Source organism: Biomphalaria glabrata, chromosome 4 (assembly GCF_947242115.1).
Source record: "Biomphalaria glabrata chromosome 4, xgBioGlab47.1, whole genome shotgun sequence".
NCBI classification, from domain to species: Eukaryota; Metazoa; Mollusca; class Gastropoda; family Planorbidae; genus Biomphalaria; species Biomphalaria glabrata.
Genome location: NC_074714.1, coordinates 55,372,518 through 55,389,152, shown reverse-complemented (window position 1 = coordinate 55,389,152; position 16,635 = coordinate 55,372,518). Strand labels below are relative to the sequence as shown.

At 35.9% G+C, this 16,635-nt stretch overlaps 1 protein-coding gene across 7 annotated transcripts in view; it reads left to right on the top strand.

Annotated features, from left to right (window-relative positions):
- The first annotated feature begins 10,948 nt into the window (after nt 1–10,948).
- Nucleotides 10,949–16,635, top strand: part of LOC106066091 (transcription factor cwo-like) — a 37,256-nt gene continuing 31,569 nt past the window's right edge. For all 7 annotated transcript variants that reach the window (XM_056025731.1, XM_056025728.1, XM_056025729.1 and 4 more), the window contains exons 1-2: nt 10,949–11,457; nt 13,592–14,600. In XM_056025731.1, the coding sequence (XP_055881706.1) occupies nt 14,515–14,600 (86 nt within the window). In that variant the 5' untranslated portion in view covers nt 10,949–11,457; nt 13,592–14,514. The remainder of the gene's footprint in view (nt 11,458–13,591; nt 14,601–16,635) is intronic.

Sequence of the window (16,635 nt, the reverse complement as noted above, 5' to 3'; positions counted from 1 at the left end):
TTGATAACAACAAATTTATTGTCAACCAGAGTTATCTTTCTATTCTTAGGTCATGAAGTCGATATCACTGACCTATATACATCTAAATTTTATATACAGTTACCAGACATGTTATCTTGTACAAAGCCTTACATAGGAGAACAAAAAAAAAAAAAGCAAACTGAAAAAATGGACATATATTTCTTTGATTAAACTTATAGTAACTCATAGGATATCATGCACATTTATTAGATATCATATATCTCAGAATAAATTACTTTTTATCATTCATATTAACGTGGAACATTATGCAAGAACTTTTCTTCAAATTGAACTTTGTAAGAAGAAGACTGCCGAGTCAAGACAGTTTATTTTTCTCGTTTTGTTTTCCACAGTGCGGAAAAAAATTATCAACGTTGGCATTATACCCTGGAATGCAAAGGGACAATCCATACAGTTTGAGGATCCCTGAGTAACAAGTTTCATTAGAACAGCTTTGTATATACGAACAGCACTGTTCACGAAAAAGCTTAACAATTAAATTGTTATCTTTCTGACCTGGAAATAATTTTAAATTGCAGTACTGTTCAGGCCATTGAATATCGATCTCTAACATTAAGACCTCTTTCCTTTAGGTACTGTAGCCTACGAATGAAAATAGATCATTGAATGTAGGCCTAGTGTCTTTTAAATACTTTTAATGTATTTAGAAACATCCAGCGATAGTAGGCCTACTGGAATTCCTCGAAGGGTGTCATCTATTTTTTTATTATTTTTTTTTTGCCATTGCTGCAAACAACGGTGAAAAAGCCGGACATTTTCATACTTTATTCTAATGCCGGCCAGACGGAGGACGCGACCCAAAAAAAAAAGGAGGACATGTTCTCCTTTATCCGGACGTCTGGTAATAACCCTACTTGATCGAGACAAAAAGTTAAATAATAGAAATCTAAATGTAGTGATAATAATTTTGTTTTCCTCAAACGAAATTCGACCATGATAAATCAGGGCAGTTCCAGTTTTGCTTTAATTCAACGTTCGATGTCATAAGATGGACTGGCACTGACCTACAAAAAAATAGCCTACATTATATTGACAGACTGACAAGAACACTAGGACTGCGGAGCATTTACAAACTGTCTAACACGCAAGTTTTCAAAACTCTGCGCCTCTAGCGATGAACTAGTTTCCTTCCTTAAGATTAAGACTAAGACTGCTTTATTGATCCTTATGGAAACTTGTTGTGATTACAAGGACTCTTTTCTCATATAAAAACAACAAAACAGAAACATTCACATAAATAGAACAGACACCGCATTAGAGTTAATGTTTCTCGATAAACGAGTGTCGTTGATATAGTCTGGCCGAGTAAGGAACAAACGAGTTTTTGTACCGCTCGGTTCTAGTCTTGATAGATAGAAGAAGTTTTTTTTTTTTTTAAATGATTTTTAAAAATATTTTGCTTCTTTGTTTTGTAGCCAATGGAGGTCTCGTGGCCCAAACCTCCTTTGTTTTTACTTGGTCTGGCAGGGTTACCTAAAAAAAAAAAAGTAAAGTTCCCCTTTCAGACCTTGTGGTCTATAGAGCAGATGATGTAAAGGTCATCTGTTTCTGTGGCCTACGGTTAACGAGGGTGTCATGTGGCCAGCACAACGACCAACCGTCTTTACTTTTCCCTAACTAATGTCAGGTACCCATTAGAGCTGGGTGAACTCAGAGGTCCTCGAAGATTCCGAAATTAAAACCCCAGTCCTCACCAGGATTCGAACCCGGGTCTCCGCTCAACCACCGCGCCTCCAGGGTTAACTATATGTATGTTTATTGTATTTTCTATGCATTGAGACTCAAAGAAAACAGGCGCAGAAGACGGAAAGAAAACTTCAATTATTATTATAGCTTTTATATAGCGCTACTTTCATGCTTATAGTATGCTCAGAGCGCTTTGGTTCAATCACATTTGTGGACCAGTTGGGGGGGGGGGTATCTAGGAGTTGGTTTTCCGTGCTGCCTTTAGGCACAACTCTGCCCGAGTCGGGTGTCGAACCTCGAGCCCCCTTCTAGGTAGCCAAGACAAGTTAAAGCGCATTTATCCTCTCGACCACGCTTCCCACTATTAGACCATCTTGTCTGCAAGAGATGCGGGAGAATATGCAGGTCGCAACTGGGTCTGTATAGTGATGTGAAAACACTGCACTCATCCTTCATCTTCGGACTGGAAGACATTGCCATTGCTATGCTTTGAGTGACGCGGGACATGAGATTAGCCAGTTAAAAGATAAAATTACTCAACGTAAGGTTCCCGGCTTTGTTACATCGCGACAACATTTTCAAGCTGTTCACCTCTACCCTGAAACAGAAGGCTTTGCTACGGCTATACAGGATCGAGTTCTTGGGACTAAAAACTTTTAAAGGCACGGTACATAATATCCTGAAACTCGATGTTATTGACAAATGCCGAAACCTCGAAAATGTAGGTGAGTCAATTGAGCAAATGGCTGGGTGCCCAGCTTTACCTGAATGTGCCTATCTAGGTCGCCATAATCAAGTTACGAAACAAATCCATCAGCACCTGGCCTTGAAACATAATCTGAATGTATAAAAATACACCCTATTACTACAAATACTCACCACAGAAGGTTCTCGAAACAACAAACTATATACTATATATATATATATATATATATATATATATAAATATATATATATATATATATATATGTATATATATGTATATATATGTATATACTATATATACCCATATGCTAGTACAAATTTGTACAAATACTCCTTCTTCCCTAGTGCTATTAGAGCATGGAATGGGTTGCCTGAGCTAGCCAGAAAAACCAGTGACTTGGCAGAATTTAAGTCATTGGTTAATATGTATGACTAAATGCATGACGCGTAGGACGTAATCATCTTCTTTTTTGAAGTAACGTCTGTATTATATAAGATAAGATACTATACTGGGATATCATAAATACATAACATATAGAAGCTTCAGTGGGTATGAGTAATTCAGCAGTGAACGTAAATATAGAAGTGAAGCTAGGTGCTGAAACAAATGATGATACATGTTTAATATGTATGTATCATCATTTGTTTCACACCGAGCTTTACTTCTATACTGGGTTATACCTATATTAACTGACAAGACGTTGGATTTTAATCGACCAGACCCATATACAACTAGAAGGAAATGAGAAGGCTGACACACTCGCCAAGAGTGGGAGAACTAACTCTCAAATAAACTCTGCACTCTATCCAGAAGAAATGAAGAAATTAATTGTAAACAAAATAAATGAGAAATGGACGAGCTCTCATCCAAATCACAAGAAAGATGACGCTTACTATAAGCTATCCCGACAAGACCAACGTCTAATCTTTCGACTCAGGACCGGACACAACAGAATGCGACAACACATGCACCGGAAGCTCAAAATTGGAACCAGTGAAATGTGCCCATGTGGAGTATCACCAGAGAATGCCGACCACGTCCTCCAAAACTGCTCTCTCTACCAAGAGGCCCGTATAAGACACTGGCCCCAAATCACCCCAATAGAAAGAAAACTATATGGAGAGCTCCCTGATTTGGAAACCACTGCGCAGTTCATCTCATGTATTGGTCTAGTCATATGAACACTCCAACATAACAATGAGAACGATGAAGAAGAAGAAGAATCGACCAGATTTAGCCTTTAAAAAAATCTGCAATGACCATCAGCATTGCGGTAGGCCTGCGTACTATTCCATATAACGCAAAATGCCTAGGTGTTATAATAAATGAAAAACTGTCATGGAATCCCCATAATGATGAAACTATTAAATATCAAACAAAGCATTAGGGTTTATTAAAAGACATTTATGTAAATCAAATAAGAACATGAAACTAAAATGTTATTTAACCTTGGTTAGGACAATAATACAATATGCATCCTCTGTTTGGGACCCCTCAACTCAAGAAAACATCAAGAAACTGGAACAGACACAAAATGGAGCAGTGAGATTCATAACAAACGAATATTCACATTTGACTAAAGTAACACCTTTAGTAAAATCACTTAATTTAGAAAGCCTTCAGGACAGAAGACTTAAAAAAGTAAAGTAGCAATTATACATAAAACACTGAACCATAATCTTCAAATGCAAAATCATATTGCACTAGGAAAGAAGGAGCAATCGTACACATTTGTTCCAGCATATGGAACAAGAATTGTGCCTTTATCTTTGTCTCTCTGTGTATCTTAAAAGTAAGTCAGTATAGCATAGACCTATATATAATTATTATTATTATTCTTTGAGTTTGAATAATAGGAATGTGTGCAGTAATCAGTGTGTAGCGTTCTTCTGGTTACTTGTGTGCGACATCGATCCGTTCACAGCTAATGCCCAGGAATTCACAATCATCTTTTTTGGTGAGCTAAAAGGTGGTCGACGTAACAGAGGCGCCCTACGGAAACGCTTCAAAGACCAGCTTAGGCGTCAACTTTCCTTGGCCGACATAGAAGAGAGCACCTGGTTGCATGCGGTCTCAGAACGAGACAGCTGGAGGTCACTCACGAAGTCTGCGGGATACACATTTGAGACCAAAAGAAAATCTGCTGCCGAGGACGAAAAGACAATCTAAATCGACCACCTGCGGACAATGGTTATGCTTGCCCTGGATGTGGAAAAATATGTAGGTCACAGCTGGGGGCTGCGCAGCCACGGGAAATATTTTATTCCTCACTAATCTTCGGACTCGAAGACAAGCTTCGCGACTGAATTAAAGAGGCCATATGTTACATGCGTTCTATGTTGGAGACTGGAATAACTTGGGGGAGAGTATTCGAATTTATTGAGACTCTTTTTTTAAATACACAGTTACTTCCCCTGTTTTATCAAATGCCTCTCTGTATGGCCTGCTGAAATACCGTAGGCCAGTGGTCGCAAACTGCGGCTCTCGATCCGTATGTGGCTCTTTGATTCCTTGGCTAAGGCTTTGATGAGATGTTTAGTGCAGGCACGAAATAGTATGTATTTACTTGCCTAGAAAGAGACGAGTAAACTTTTAAGAATATCTCTATTCAACTCGTATCTTCGTGGTAACTTGGTGGGCTCAAAAACCTGGATGGAACCGTGACACGGATCTTGAAAACGGTTCTAACGATTTTCCTGGAAATTTTACAGTTGATGTATATCGTTGGGAAAAGAAATACTAGCTCATTGGCCACACTGAGAAAAACCTAATGTGACCGTTATAATTTTTTAAAAGTTTAAAAAGAATAGCAATATTACAGATAGTTATCTATATTACCTATATTACAGATAGTTTATTATTATCTACGTCGAATAGCTCATGTGTTACTTTTGGGTGAGCATCAATTCAAAAAACAAAACCGCGTAAGTTTAAAGGAACATAATTGTTTTTTTCTTCATTGTTCGGCACCGGAGCCGACAACGACTATTGGGACCTTCGATCACCTGCTGACTACTAACCACTGTCCAAAAGCGCAAAGTAAAACCCTATGGTCATATCACAAGGTCATCAGGTTTCGCAAAGATCTTCCTTCAGAGAACAGTACCAGGAAAAAGAAGAAGAGACAGAAAGAAAAAGCGGTGAGAAGTATGATAGACCTTGACCTTGTATGATGTCTTACTTCGTCGGATTACTCAGAAGATGTTCGAGTTTCTTGTACGGGTGTAGTAGATACGTTTAAAATAGGTTTGAACAAGACCTACACATTAACAAGATGTAAGGACTAAGCCCAGACCGTTAGATACGTGAATAAAGTTTAATGCAGAAAGGTCACAGTCGAGTCTCTGTGCGTAATAAGATGTTGTCAACTTGGATTCCTAACACCAACTGACTAATAATAACATAAATAAACTAGAGAACACTAATCCAGGATGTCACTAAATGTCGCGTTCAAAGTCCGTCAACTATGATGCGTCTCTATACTAGCTATGTGTATAACAGAAGACAACCTAAGAGAATGGACAGGCGTGTCATTGAAAAAGATGCTATACAAGGCAAAAGACAAATAGGAGTGGAGCAAGAAGCTTTCAAATCGTGTGTGGTGCCCCAACGGTTCTTCAGCCTTAGGAATAGGTGAAGGTGGTCAGGGTTGGCCTTAGGCCACTGCAACCTATTTGGATGCAGTGGGCCCCGCATGTTCATACGCCCCGCGCTAATTCTAGGTGTAAATTATTAAATTAAACCATTACAACTTATTCAGAGTTTCCGAGGCCTCTTGACTTTCAGGAGTTCCCTGAAAATCTCTTGAAATTGCAGAATATACGAAAAAGTCCTGAAATTATTAAAATTTCATGAAAACTCATGAAATCTCCTGAACTATAGACAAAATTGCCATTTTGGGGTGTCTTTCAATGTGAAAAACGTCCATCATGCGCACAATAAAAAAAAAGGAACAATACAATACCCGTAACATTGGCATCTGGTGAAAGAAGCTTTTCTCGTCTTAAACTAATCAAGAATTACTTGAGGTCAACAATTTACGAAGTTAGATTGAACCATTTGGTGTTTCTTGCTATTGAGAGTGATCTATGTAGGAAACAGAATGTTGATGATAAACTGTATGACTTCGCTACACGCAAGGCTCCTAAAGTAAAGTTAATTTGATCGTGATTTTGTACTTAGAAAAGAATGAATAAAATGCAAAGACGAATATATTTTCTAAAACAAAATCTTAATTTTCACTTATGATCCTTATCCCTACTCAGACTGGGCCCCACGCAATCTGTTTCGCATAAGGCCCCGCGATTGTTAGGGCCGGCCCTGAAGGTGGTAAATGTTAAAAAAAAGGATGTATTGATAAGTTAATATATTTTAACACTGCGGAATCAAGTTTCTAAGTTAATAATTGTAGCAAAATAATAATTATTATTATAATTATATTAATAATAAAACTTTATTTAGTTGAGAACTGTGTTTTCTTTAAATATAGTATATTTGACATCGTTTTTTTTTTCTCTTCAATTTCAAAATCCACGTCAATCTTTATCTTTTCAAGTTTCTTACGAAACATGTAAAACATTCTACATCTTGATTGAGCCTCTATAAAGTTTGAAACTTTGGATGACACATTGGCCTGGTGACACTTCATTGGGGCAGGATTCCCTCGTTCCTTTTTTCAGCTTTCATTACTTCTTTGTTATATAGTGTTCATTCTCTAATAACACTCCGTTTGGGCATGATTTCCTAGTACCAATTTCAAGCTTCATTTTCTATTAGGATGCTTGTTTGTTTTGTAACATGTTTGACATGTTTCAAATGTTCCTTTAGAGCTGAAGGATAATCTACATCATGGTCCAAACCTCCCGCAGGACGACGGGGAAAGGCAGCTGTCAAGGTATGAACCCGGGACCATGCATCGAGACGACTGAACGGCAGTCCAGCGCGCGTAGCGCGCGACCAGGCAGCCATCCATTAAAAAATATGTTTATGTATCAAACTTAATCAAACTTTCGAACACATTAAGTTATAACTTAATCAAACTTTTGAACAAATTAAGTTATAACTTAATCAAACTTTTGAACAAATTATGTTATAACTTAATCAAACTTTCAAACAAATTATGTTATAACTTAATCAAACTTTTGAACAAATTATGTTATAACTTAATCAAACTTTCAAACAAATTATGTTATAACTTAATCAAACTTTTGAACAAATTATGTTATAACTTAATCAAACTTTCAAACAAATTATGTTATAACTTAATCAAACTTTTGAACAAATTATGTTATAACCATAGACATAAATAAATATAGACTGGAAGTAGGAAGTTATTTTTATTTGGGGGAAGTCAAATATGTTTTATGTACTACTAGACATATGTTACCCGCGACCCGCGGGTCTTTACTTTCGATATAGTCACTGAGAGTGTTTTATAAACAATTAAACGAAATAATAATGTAATAAGTAAAGCGAATGTGTCAATGTAAAAATAGTGTGAATGAAGCTATCAAATCAAAATAGCTAATAGGGGAAAATCCATTTTTTTTTAAATTAAAACATTTGCTTTTGAATAATTTAGATGTATGTTAAACGTAGCTAATGATCCTTTCACGTTATTTCTCTTTCGCTACGAAAATAAAATTAGTTTTGCGAAAATGGTTTACCCGAAGTCGATACATTCTTATCTATTAAAAACGAAAAGAGCGATAGCTTTGTTAAATAAATGGGATTATAAAGTGAACAATTAAACGAAATAATTTTTAGTACGCGATTCATGAATGAATATAGATCTAGGCCTTTAACTCGGCTTCGCAGCTTTCGTAAACGAATGTAGCTTTAGAAAACCAAATTTGAATGTTTATTTGATCAAAATATGAAATGAATGGACTTTAATTAATATGTTTATGTGTTAAAGTATAAAACTATCTGTGCGAAGAGAAGTTTTATCATCTTAGAGTTGAATTAGAGTTTTAGATCTAGGGATGGGATTATAAAGTAAACAATTAAACGTAAGTTGGTACCCAAGGAACATTCCTGCCTAGTTTTATCAAGATTGGTCAAGCGGTTTTGATGTCTATAAGTAACATACATACATACATACATACATACCCCTCACATTCTACTTTATAATATAGATATCTATGTGAAAAAAAATGGCGGCGATTGAGCTATAAATTCTAGGACTAACATTTCAGCCAATATATACCTTTGATCTTTAGTTTTGAAAAGTACAAAACTGCCATATTCCCAATATTTTGTCTTTGTTTCATAATCATAGACATAGGCAAAGATATATAGGTTTGTGATGTGGATCTACAAACGTATCTTTTCCCAAATATTTCCGATAATAATTTGTTCTTTATCGTCCAGTCTATATATATATGTCTATGGTTATAACTTAATCAAACTTTTGAACAAATTGAGTTATAACTTTAAATTCAAACATACTCCTTTCGTTATACGGTTGAATGAACTCGATAGGGGGTGGGGGGTGGAATGGAAAATAAAAACTGGTAAGATCCTCCTTAAATTGCTAATTTATATTTACAAACGATTTCTATTTAGCTCTAGGCTAATGGCTTTAGGAAATATAGATCATGTGAAACACAACTAATAGGACTAATTGATGATTTTTCAAAAGGTTTAGATAATAGTGAACAAATAGATGCTATCTTACTAGATTTTTCTAAGGCTTTTGACAAAGTTCACCACCATAGTTTGCTTAAAAAATTAAAATATTTCGGCATTAATGGTCCACTGCATCAGTGGATTAAAGACTTTCTGATAGGGAGAGAACAAACTGTAATAATAAATGGCTCTAAATCAACACCGATAACAGTAAACTCAGGTGTACCTCAAGGTACAGTCTTGGGTCCACTACTATTTTTAATTTACATAAATGATTTACCAAATTGCATTAGTTCAGGAACAAAAGTCAGATTATTTGCAGACGATTGCATAATATATAGAACAATAAAAACAACACAAGACACAGATATTTTACAAAGAGAATTAGATGAATTACAGAAATGGGAATCAAATTGGAGCATGTCTTTCCACCCAGAAAAATGTCAGTTGTTAAGAGTAACAAAAAAACTAAAACAAATTAATTCCACTTATCTTATTCATGGCAAACCAGTATCACAGACTAAAAACGCAAAATACCTAGGTGTTATAATAAATGAAAAACTATCATGGAATCCACATATTGATGAAACTACAAAAAAATCAAACAAAGCATTAGGATTTATTAAAAGAAATTTCTATAAATCAAATAAGAACATAAAACTAAAATGTTACTTAACCTTGGTTAGGCCAATAATAGAATATGCATCCTCCGTTTGGGACCCCTCAACTCAAGAAAACATTAAGAAACTGGAACAGACACAAAATAGAGCAGTGAGATTCATAACAAACGAATATTCACATTTGACTAGAGTAACACCTTTAGTAAAATCACTAAATTTAGAAAGCCTTCAGGACAGAAGGCTCAAAAGTAAAGTAGCAATCATACATAAAACACTGAACCATAATCTTCAAATACAAAAACAAAATTTAATAAAATACTCTGAAAGACACAAAGATAAAGGCACATTCCTCGTCCCATATGCTAGGACAAATTTGTACAAATACTCCTTCTTCCCTAGTGCTATTAGAGCATGGAATGGGTTGCCTGAGCTAGCCAGGAAAACCAGTGACTTGGCAGAATTTAAGTCATTGGTTAATATGCATGACTAAATGCATGACGCGTAGGACGTAATCATCTTCTTTTTTGAAGTAACGTCTGTATTGTGTAAGATAAGATAGCTCTATAAGGCTCTATTTCTTGATTTACTGTCAACTTGCTCTACTTACACATTTTTAATTATTTTTTTAAATTTAATTTTTTTTTTGGGGGGGGGACGCCTGAAGAATGAAAAAAAAGTGAGGCAACAGAATAAAAAAAAAAAAGTACAGCTTCAAAAAATTTTTTTTTCTTTCGTTCAACCATCTTTTTTAAAGGCCCATTTAATAGTTCAAAAGAAGCTATTAACTATATAATATAAGCATTATAGGCCCCACGCTACACCCCATTTATATGAATATAGTTTCTCATCAAATTATAACTGTTAATGATGTTGCTTCCTCACGCATGTACGGAGCCTCTGATAGATACGTTTAGAAAGAGTATATTGTTTCTTGATTTTAAAAGCTTTTAGCTTGAAGCGTGAACGCAAATAGTTCAGAAATAAGTAAATAAAATAAACAGAAACTAATAAACAATTAAACTAGATCTAATTGATGTTTATAAAAGCTTCGCAAACTCTGTATGAAAACGTGCACAGATTTCTTGTTGAAACCTGTTAGAGTCATCCCAGACAGAGCCCCAAAAAGCAAGAACCAATCAATTGCGGTCAACAAGTCCTAAAAATAGAGAAAAACAACACGGGACGCATGTTTCATGTCGCGTGAATTCGCATGGGGGGGTTGGCTAAGGCTATGACGTAGCAAGCTAACACGGCTGCCGGCACGTGAGAGACAGCGTGACGATCTAGGCCAAGAACCAGCAGACTTTATTGGACTTAACACAATTTAGATCTAGCCAGTGCACTTTTTGATCTTAAACATCGACGTAAACCTCTCTGTTACACGTCTATCCCGATTCAATACAAGCGATACCTATATCATAAGAAAACATCTCTCGTTATAATCTAGGTCGATCCGCGTAATATTCTTAACAGGGCTTTATTACAAGTCTAACGTAACGGATTCTGCTAGAGTATTTTGATTTTGGAAATAATTAAATCTAGACTAGATCAAGATTATACTTTGTGTGTTAATGAAGTAGATATCTATATAATATTTGAACTTCTGGGCTTCGCTTCTAGATCTAAATATTTATAGTAATTTTTTTAAAGTGTTCAATCGTGGAACTATCAATTCATCAATTAACTTGATTTTGATAAGCGCAATCAATGGATTAGATTTATTTCAATCTTGTACTACTGTGATATTTGATCTAAAATGCTCAGCTAATTAAGGTGAGTAAATAGATTTAATGTCATAGACTTGATAGATAACCCATAATGGGCATATATCATATAGCCGAGCCTAGTATAGATATGGCTAGTTTTTAAACCTATATGACTATTGTTAAGTTATAGTGGGCTATACTGATATAGAATCTAATTAAAGCTATAAAATATAGGTTAAAAGAAACAAAGTAAAGCTTTAAATACATTTTAATATCAACATGGTGAGTATGTTTTAAAATAATACAACCTTTCTGTTAAGGCTTTACATTAGCCTAAGATAATTATAACGAGCGTCTGTAATTTATACTTTGATTTACCTCTAGACTAAGTATCAAACACTTTAAGCCTTTCCTGCATGATGGAATGAGTGTGTGAGGTTCAAACTTGGACCGTTATAATTATGTAGAGCGGCTGTTAGTCGATCAAGTAAGAGATTTAGGCTAAGACGTAATAATCTTCATTTGTGTGAGGACGTCTGAAACTTATAAACCAAATCTTTTATCATCTCTTATACAGTCAGTCAAACCAGAGTTTTACTTTCCACTTATTCGGCTTTTCTTCCTCTTGAGAGAAAAGAGTGTGATAAGACATAGGGAGAGGGGCGGTGGAGTTGTTTGTAGGCTAGTGTGTACTCATTTTATACACTGTAGAAACTGACTTTGAAATATATAGGTCATGAGTAATTTTGCGTACACATCAAGAATTTAATTTTTTTTTTTTATAAAACGTACAGACGTAATGGCGGAACACGTAACGTTACTAACGTAATTGTCTTCTTATTTGAAGGGACGTCTGTAACATATAAGATAAGATAGAACCATGCTAATTAATGTTATACATTCATTAATATAATTGTGAAAACATTCGTTATTGGAGATTATATATATATATATATATATATATATATATATATATATATATATATATATATATATATATATATATATATATATATAGAGAGAGAGAGAGAGAGAGAGAGAGAGACAATCTCTTTCCTTACCCACACCTTAACCTTAACCAATTATAGCAGACATTTCCAAGTCGCTCTTAGCTGACAACCGAAAAAAGCTAGAGACCGGAACCGGAACTACTTATGATCCCACTGATGACAACGTGCATGAAAGACAAGAAGTCCTGGAACATCCTCATTGGGGAGTGTGGGGGGGGGGAGGGTGAGAGAGTTTTAGAAATATTCACTTTCTCTTCAAAAGTGTTGAGTCTTTTGTGTACTTACTGTGACACGAAAACGCCAGAACATGCTTGGTATACAATGTATAATTTTAAGGAAAGGCTATACCTTGACAATGAGAAAGTCTGACTATTTGGACAGCTGTTAATTGTTTCTTTATAATTAGATTGTGTTAATGTATGAATCGTATTAAATCTTGTCTGCAGGATTTGATAAGAATATACATGATTAGAATTAACTTTTATTTTTAGCTAACGTATGTGATTAACTTTTGAAATTCAAAGTAACTTACTTTTTGTTAAGTCACATCTGCTTTCATCATGATGTAGATTCTATAATTTGATACTGATAGTCTTGCAGGAAAACAAACTTGATTCCAACAGTCACATGTATAGTCCATCTAGTGTTGATTATTAATTTTTTTTTTTGGGGGGGGGGGGCAACTCTAAGAAAAGAAGGCTAAGAAAGAAAGATATATACGCTAAAGAATAGGCATGACAATAACATTTTTCTACCCAGTTCAAATTACATGACTGTATATTACTTAATGTGCAAACAAAACAACAAAATGCAACCTTTTATCACTTTCCACATTACATCACTAAGTTATTAAATCTTATCTTATCTTATATAATACAGACGTTACTTCAAAAAGAAGATGATTACGTCCTACGCGCATGCATTTAGTCATGCATATTAACCAATGACTTAAACTCTGCCAAGTCACTGGTTTTCCTGGCTAGCTCAGGCAACCCGTTCCATGGTATAATAGCACTAGGGAAGAAGGAGTATTTGTACAAATTTGTCCTAGCATATGGGACGAGGAATGGGCCTTTATCTTTGTGTCTTTCAGAGTATTTTATTAAATTTTGTTGGTTGTTTCAGAGACTTCTGTTCTTTGTTTTAGAGACTTCTGTTGTTTGTTTCAGAGATTTCTGTTCTTTGTTTCAGACCAAGTTTCCATAGTGCCAATGATCCTTTCTTTCACCCGATCACAACCTTGACCTACACTGCTACATTAGGAAGCGTGAACTGAGAGATGCTGTCATTGTAAGAATTTGAATGATGCTGACAAAAATACAATTTTTAGGACACATCACTTGAGCGTCAGCTTATGACTAAGTATTATTCTGGTGGGAATGATTGTGGTGATATCAAACAATCATACATAATGGTACTAAACGTCACTATTGTTTAAAACAAAACTTTCGCGAGGAAATATTTGAAAAATTGCACTCGCTAGTAGGATGAAACAAATTATTCCTTTTTTTTTCAAGTAACATGCGTTTTATTCCTAGCCAAGAGGATATCATAGTTGGCAGAAATATTTCGTTTCGTAACAGTCTCATGTTCAAGTAACTCGTTAACATACTGGAGTAAAGTTTTAAATATATTGGGTTATTTAAAAAAAAAAACTGAATTTTTTTCCTGTGTCACAACTTTCAAAACTCAAGATGTCTATCAACCGGTGTGTTAAATCATTGTACAGTTTAAGATGTTTTCTGTACTGTGTAAAGTGTGTATGTTTGCCGACGTAGGCCTGATCTATATACTGGATAAAGTTCTGTAGGCCTGATCTACGTAAGAGACAATTCATTGGATTCAGTTTGTTTCAATATTGATGTTTCACTTTGAAAAGTTCCTATTCAAAAAAGGACTGACATCTATAAAAAGAACTTAAAAAGAAAAGTATTTCCTCTGCATATTGAAGAACGTTTCACGCACTAATTCATTCCAACAAAAGACACTTCGGAATTTACAACTCGTGTTCTGTATTCAACAATTAGAAGACGCTTGATTCCGATTATTCCCAGCTGTATTGGAATATTGAACCTTTGTTTATATACAATATTGAGTGATTGAGCACTGAAGAAATGGATGGCGAAGATAGCAGTCAATCTATTCTAGACGATAAACCAGGCGTAAAGAGGGCGCGATTGGATGTGCCTGAAACGGACAGGTAAGCAGACGATACTACAATAATCTCTTACGCCTTAAGCCTTTTTTTTTTTTTTCTGTCACACACAGGGGCGTAGCTAGGAATTTGCCATTATTTTGGGGCCTGGGAGGCTTGACCTCTTTGGAGGCCCCTGCATTTTGCGTAATATTTAATGTGAAAAACACTCATTCGGGCGCCCCCCCCCCCCAAGTAGAGGCCCGGGGGGGGATTTTCAAATTCTCCACCCCCCTCCTCCCTCCACCCTAGCTACGCCACTGATCACACACAATTCCATTATTTGTTTAAAAAATTAAATTTGTTTAATTATTATATTTTAATGTTAAATGTTGTGTGTGTGTGTGTGTGTGTGTAGTGAAGGGATTTTCTAAAAGGTTGTCACCGTTTGTTACTATCTCCAACATATTTTGTTTTCACACTTGCTTTTATTTTTCATGTCATGTACGTCCTCTCTCTCCTCCCCCTTTCTCTCCTCCCCCTCTTTCTCCTCCCTCTCCCCCCCCCCTCTCTCATTAACAATGACACGAGCGCTGACCGACACATAGATAAAAGCGGAAAGACGGACCCGTACGGCCACCCTAACTGTGGGGGGGTGGGGGTTTCCCGCGAGCCCTTTTAAAACAAGGCGTTGTTTATCCTCGTATCTTCCAACTCCTTCCTTGTCGCTCCTTCAGCTGCCGTCCTGGAACAGGCAGTATCGATCTCGTGCTTACTCTCGTGTCAGACATGTGATGTGACGTCACTCTGTTAGTGAGACACACACACACACACACGCGCATCAATATTCTCATACACCGTTTTCTTCCGACTGGAAACAGAGCACGAAATGTCTGTTCACATTACAATCTGATAACAGAGACGTTGATTCTGGTTGACTCAGATGAAGGCCACAAGTCAGCAATGACACCAATTAGTAATCTATATCTATAACCCACAGGTTTAGCTAGCTCATCATAACCTAGGAGGTTTGCTTGGATTGATCTGGTTCAAGTCTACGTAATATCACTGTGACATTGCCAAATGGGAATTTTTTTAAAAACTAAATAAATAAAATAAGTAGCCTACCTCTTTAACGATTTCCTACTTATTGTTGCTTGGTAGTAATGAATAGAATGTTCAGGTTATCTCAGCTTTTTACTGATTTTAGAATACGTCTTGCAAACAATTTAAGTTCTTACAAGAACAGTTTTATGCACACAATCAGGTCACGCTTGATTGGATATGTAAAAGTATGTAAGTGCGTGCGTTTATATTTTCAACCAAAACAATTTCAGTGCTTAGAACTATTTAGTTGCCATTTACAACTGCATGTACTAATAATAACCTTTAACCCGATTGTTGCACACTTTAAATGTATGGGCGAAACTGTATAAAACTACCTTGATCAAAGACTTCTGTTATTTTGCCTTTTTTTTAAATTGCAAGTTCCATTGAGCAGTTCAAGGAATCAAAACAATAAATATCAATAGATAGCTGCCTGGTCGTGTAGTATGCGCTCAGGACTGTCGTCTCGATCGTCCCGGGTTTGAACCCTTCCATCCATCACCCCCCCCCCACTCCGTACTGTTGGAGGTTTGGGTACGAAACATGTTAAGCAAAACAAAATTCAACAAAAGATAATGGTATCTTAAAAGCATTGCCATAATTAAGTCTTTAATAGATGTTAAAATATCTAAATTGTTTTTTTTTGTTTTCATCATAAGCGTTGTTCATAATTTAGTAGTACTAACATAAGGAAACAATTTTATTCTTGATAAAACTAAATGTTTTCCTACAATGGTCATGGTGACTTCAGAAATATTTGTGAAATGTTTTACATTTTTCGGATGTTCCTTCAGAGTTGAAGATAGTTTACTTCCTAGTCCAAACATCCCTCAGGACGACGGGGGATGGGAGCGGGCAGGGTTTGAACCCTGGACCATTGATAAATCCAAACGACAGTCCAGCGCGCAAACCGGACGACCAAGCAGCCAATAAACTATTGTGTTCGCAACTTGATTATGTGAAGGACAGGCCGGAAAAATAGGATTGTCGGTTC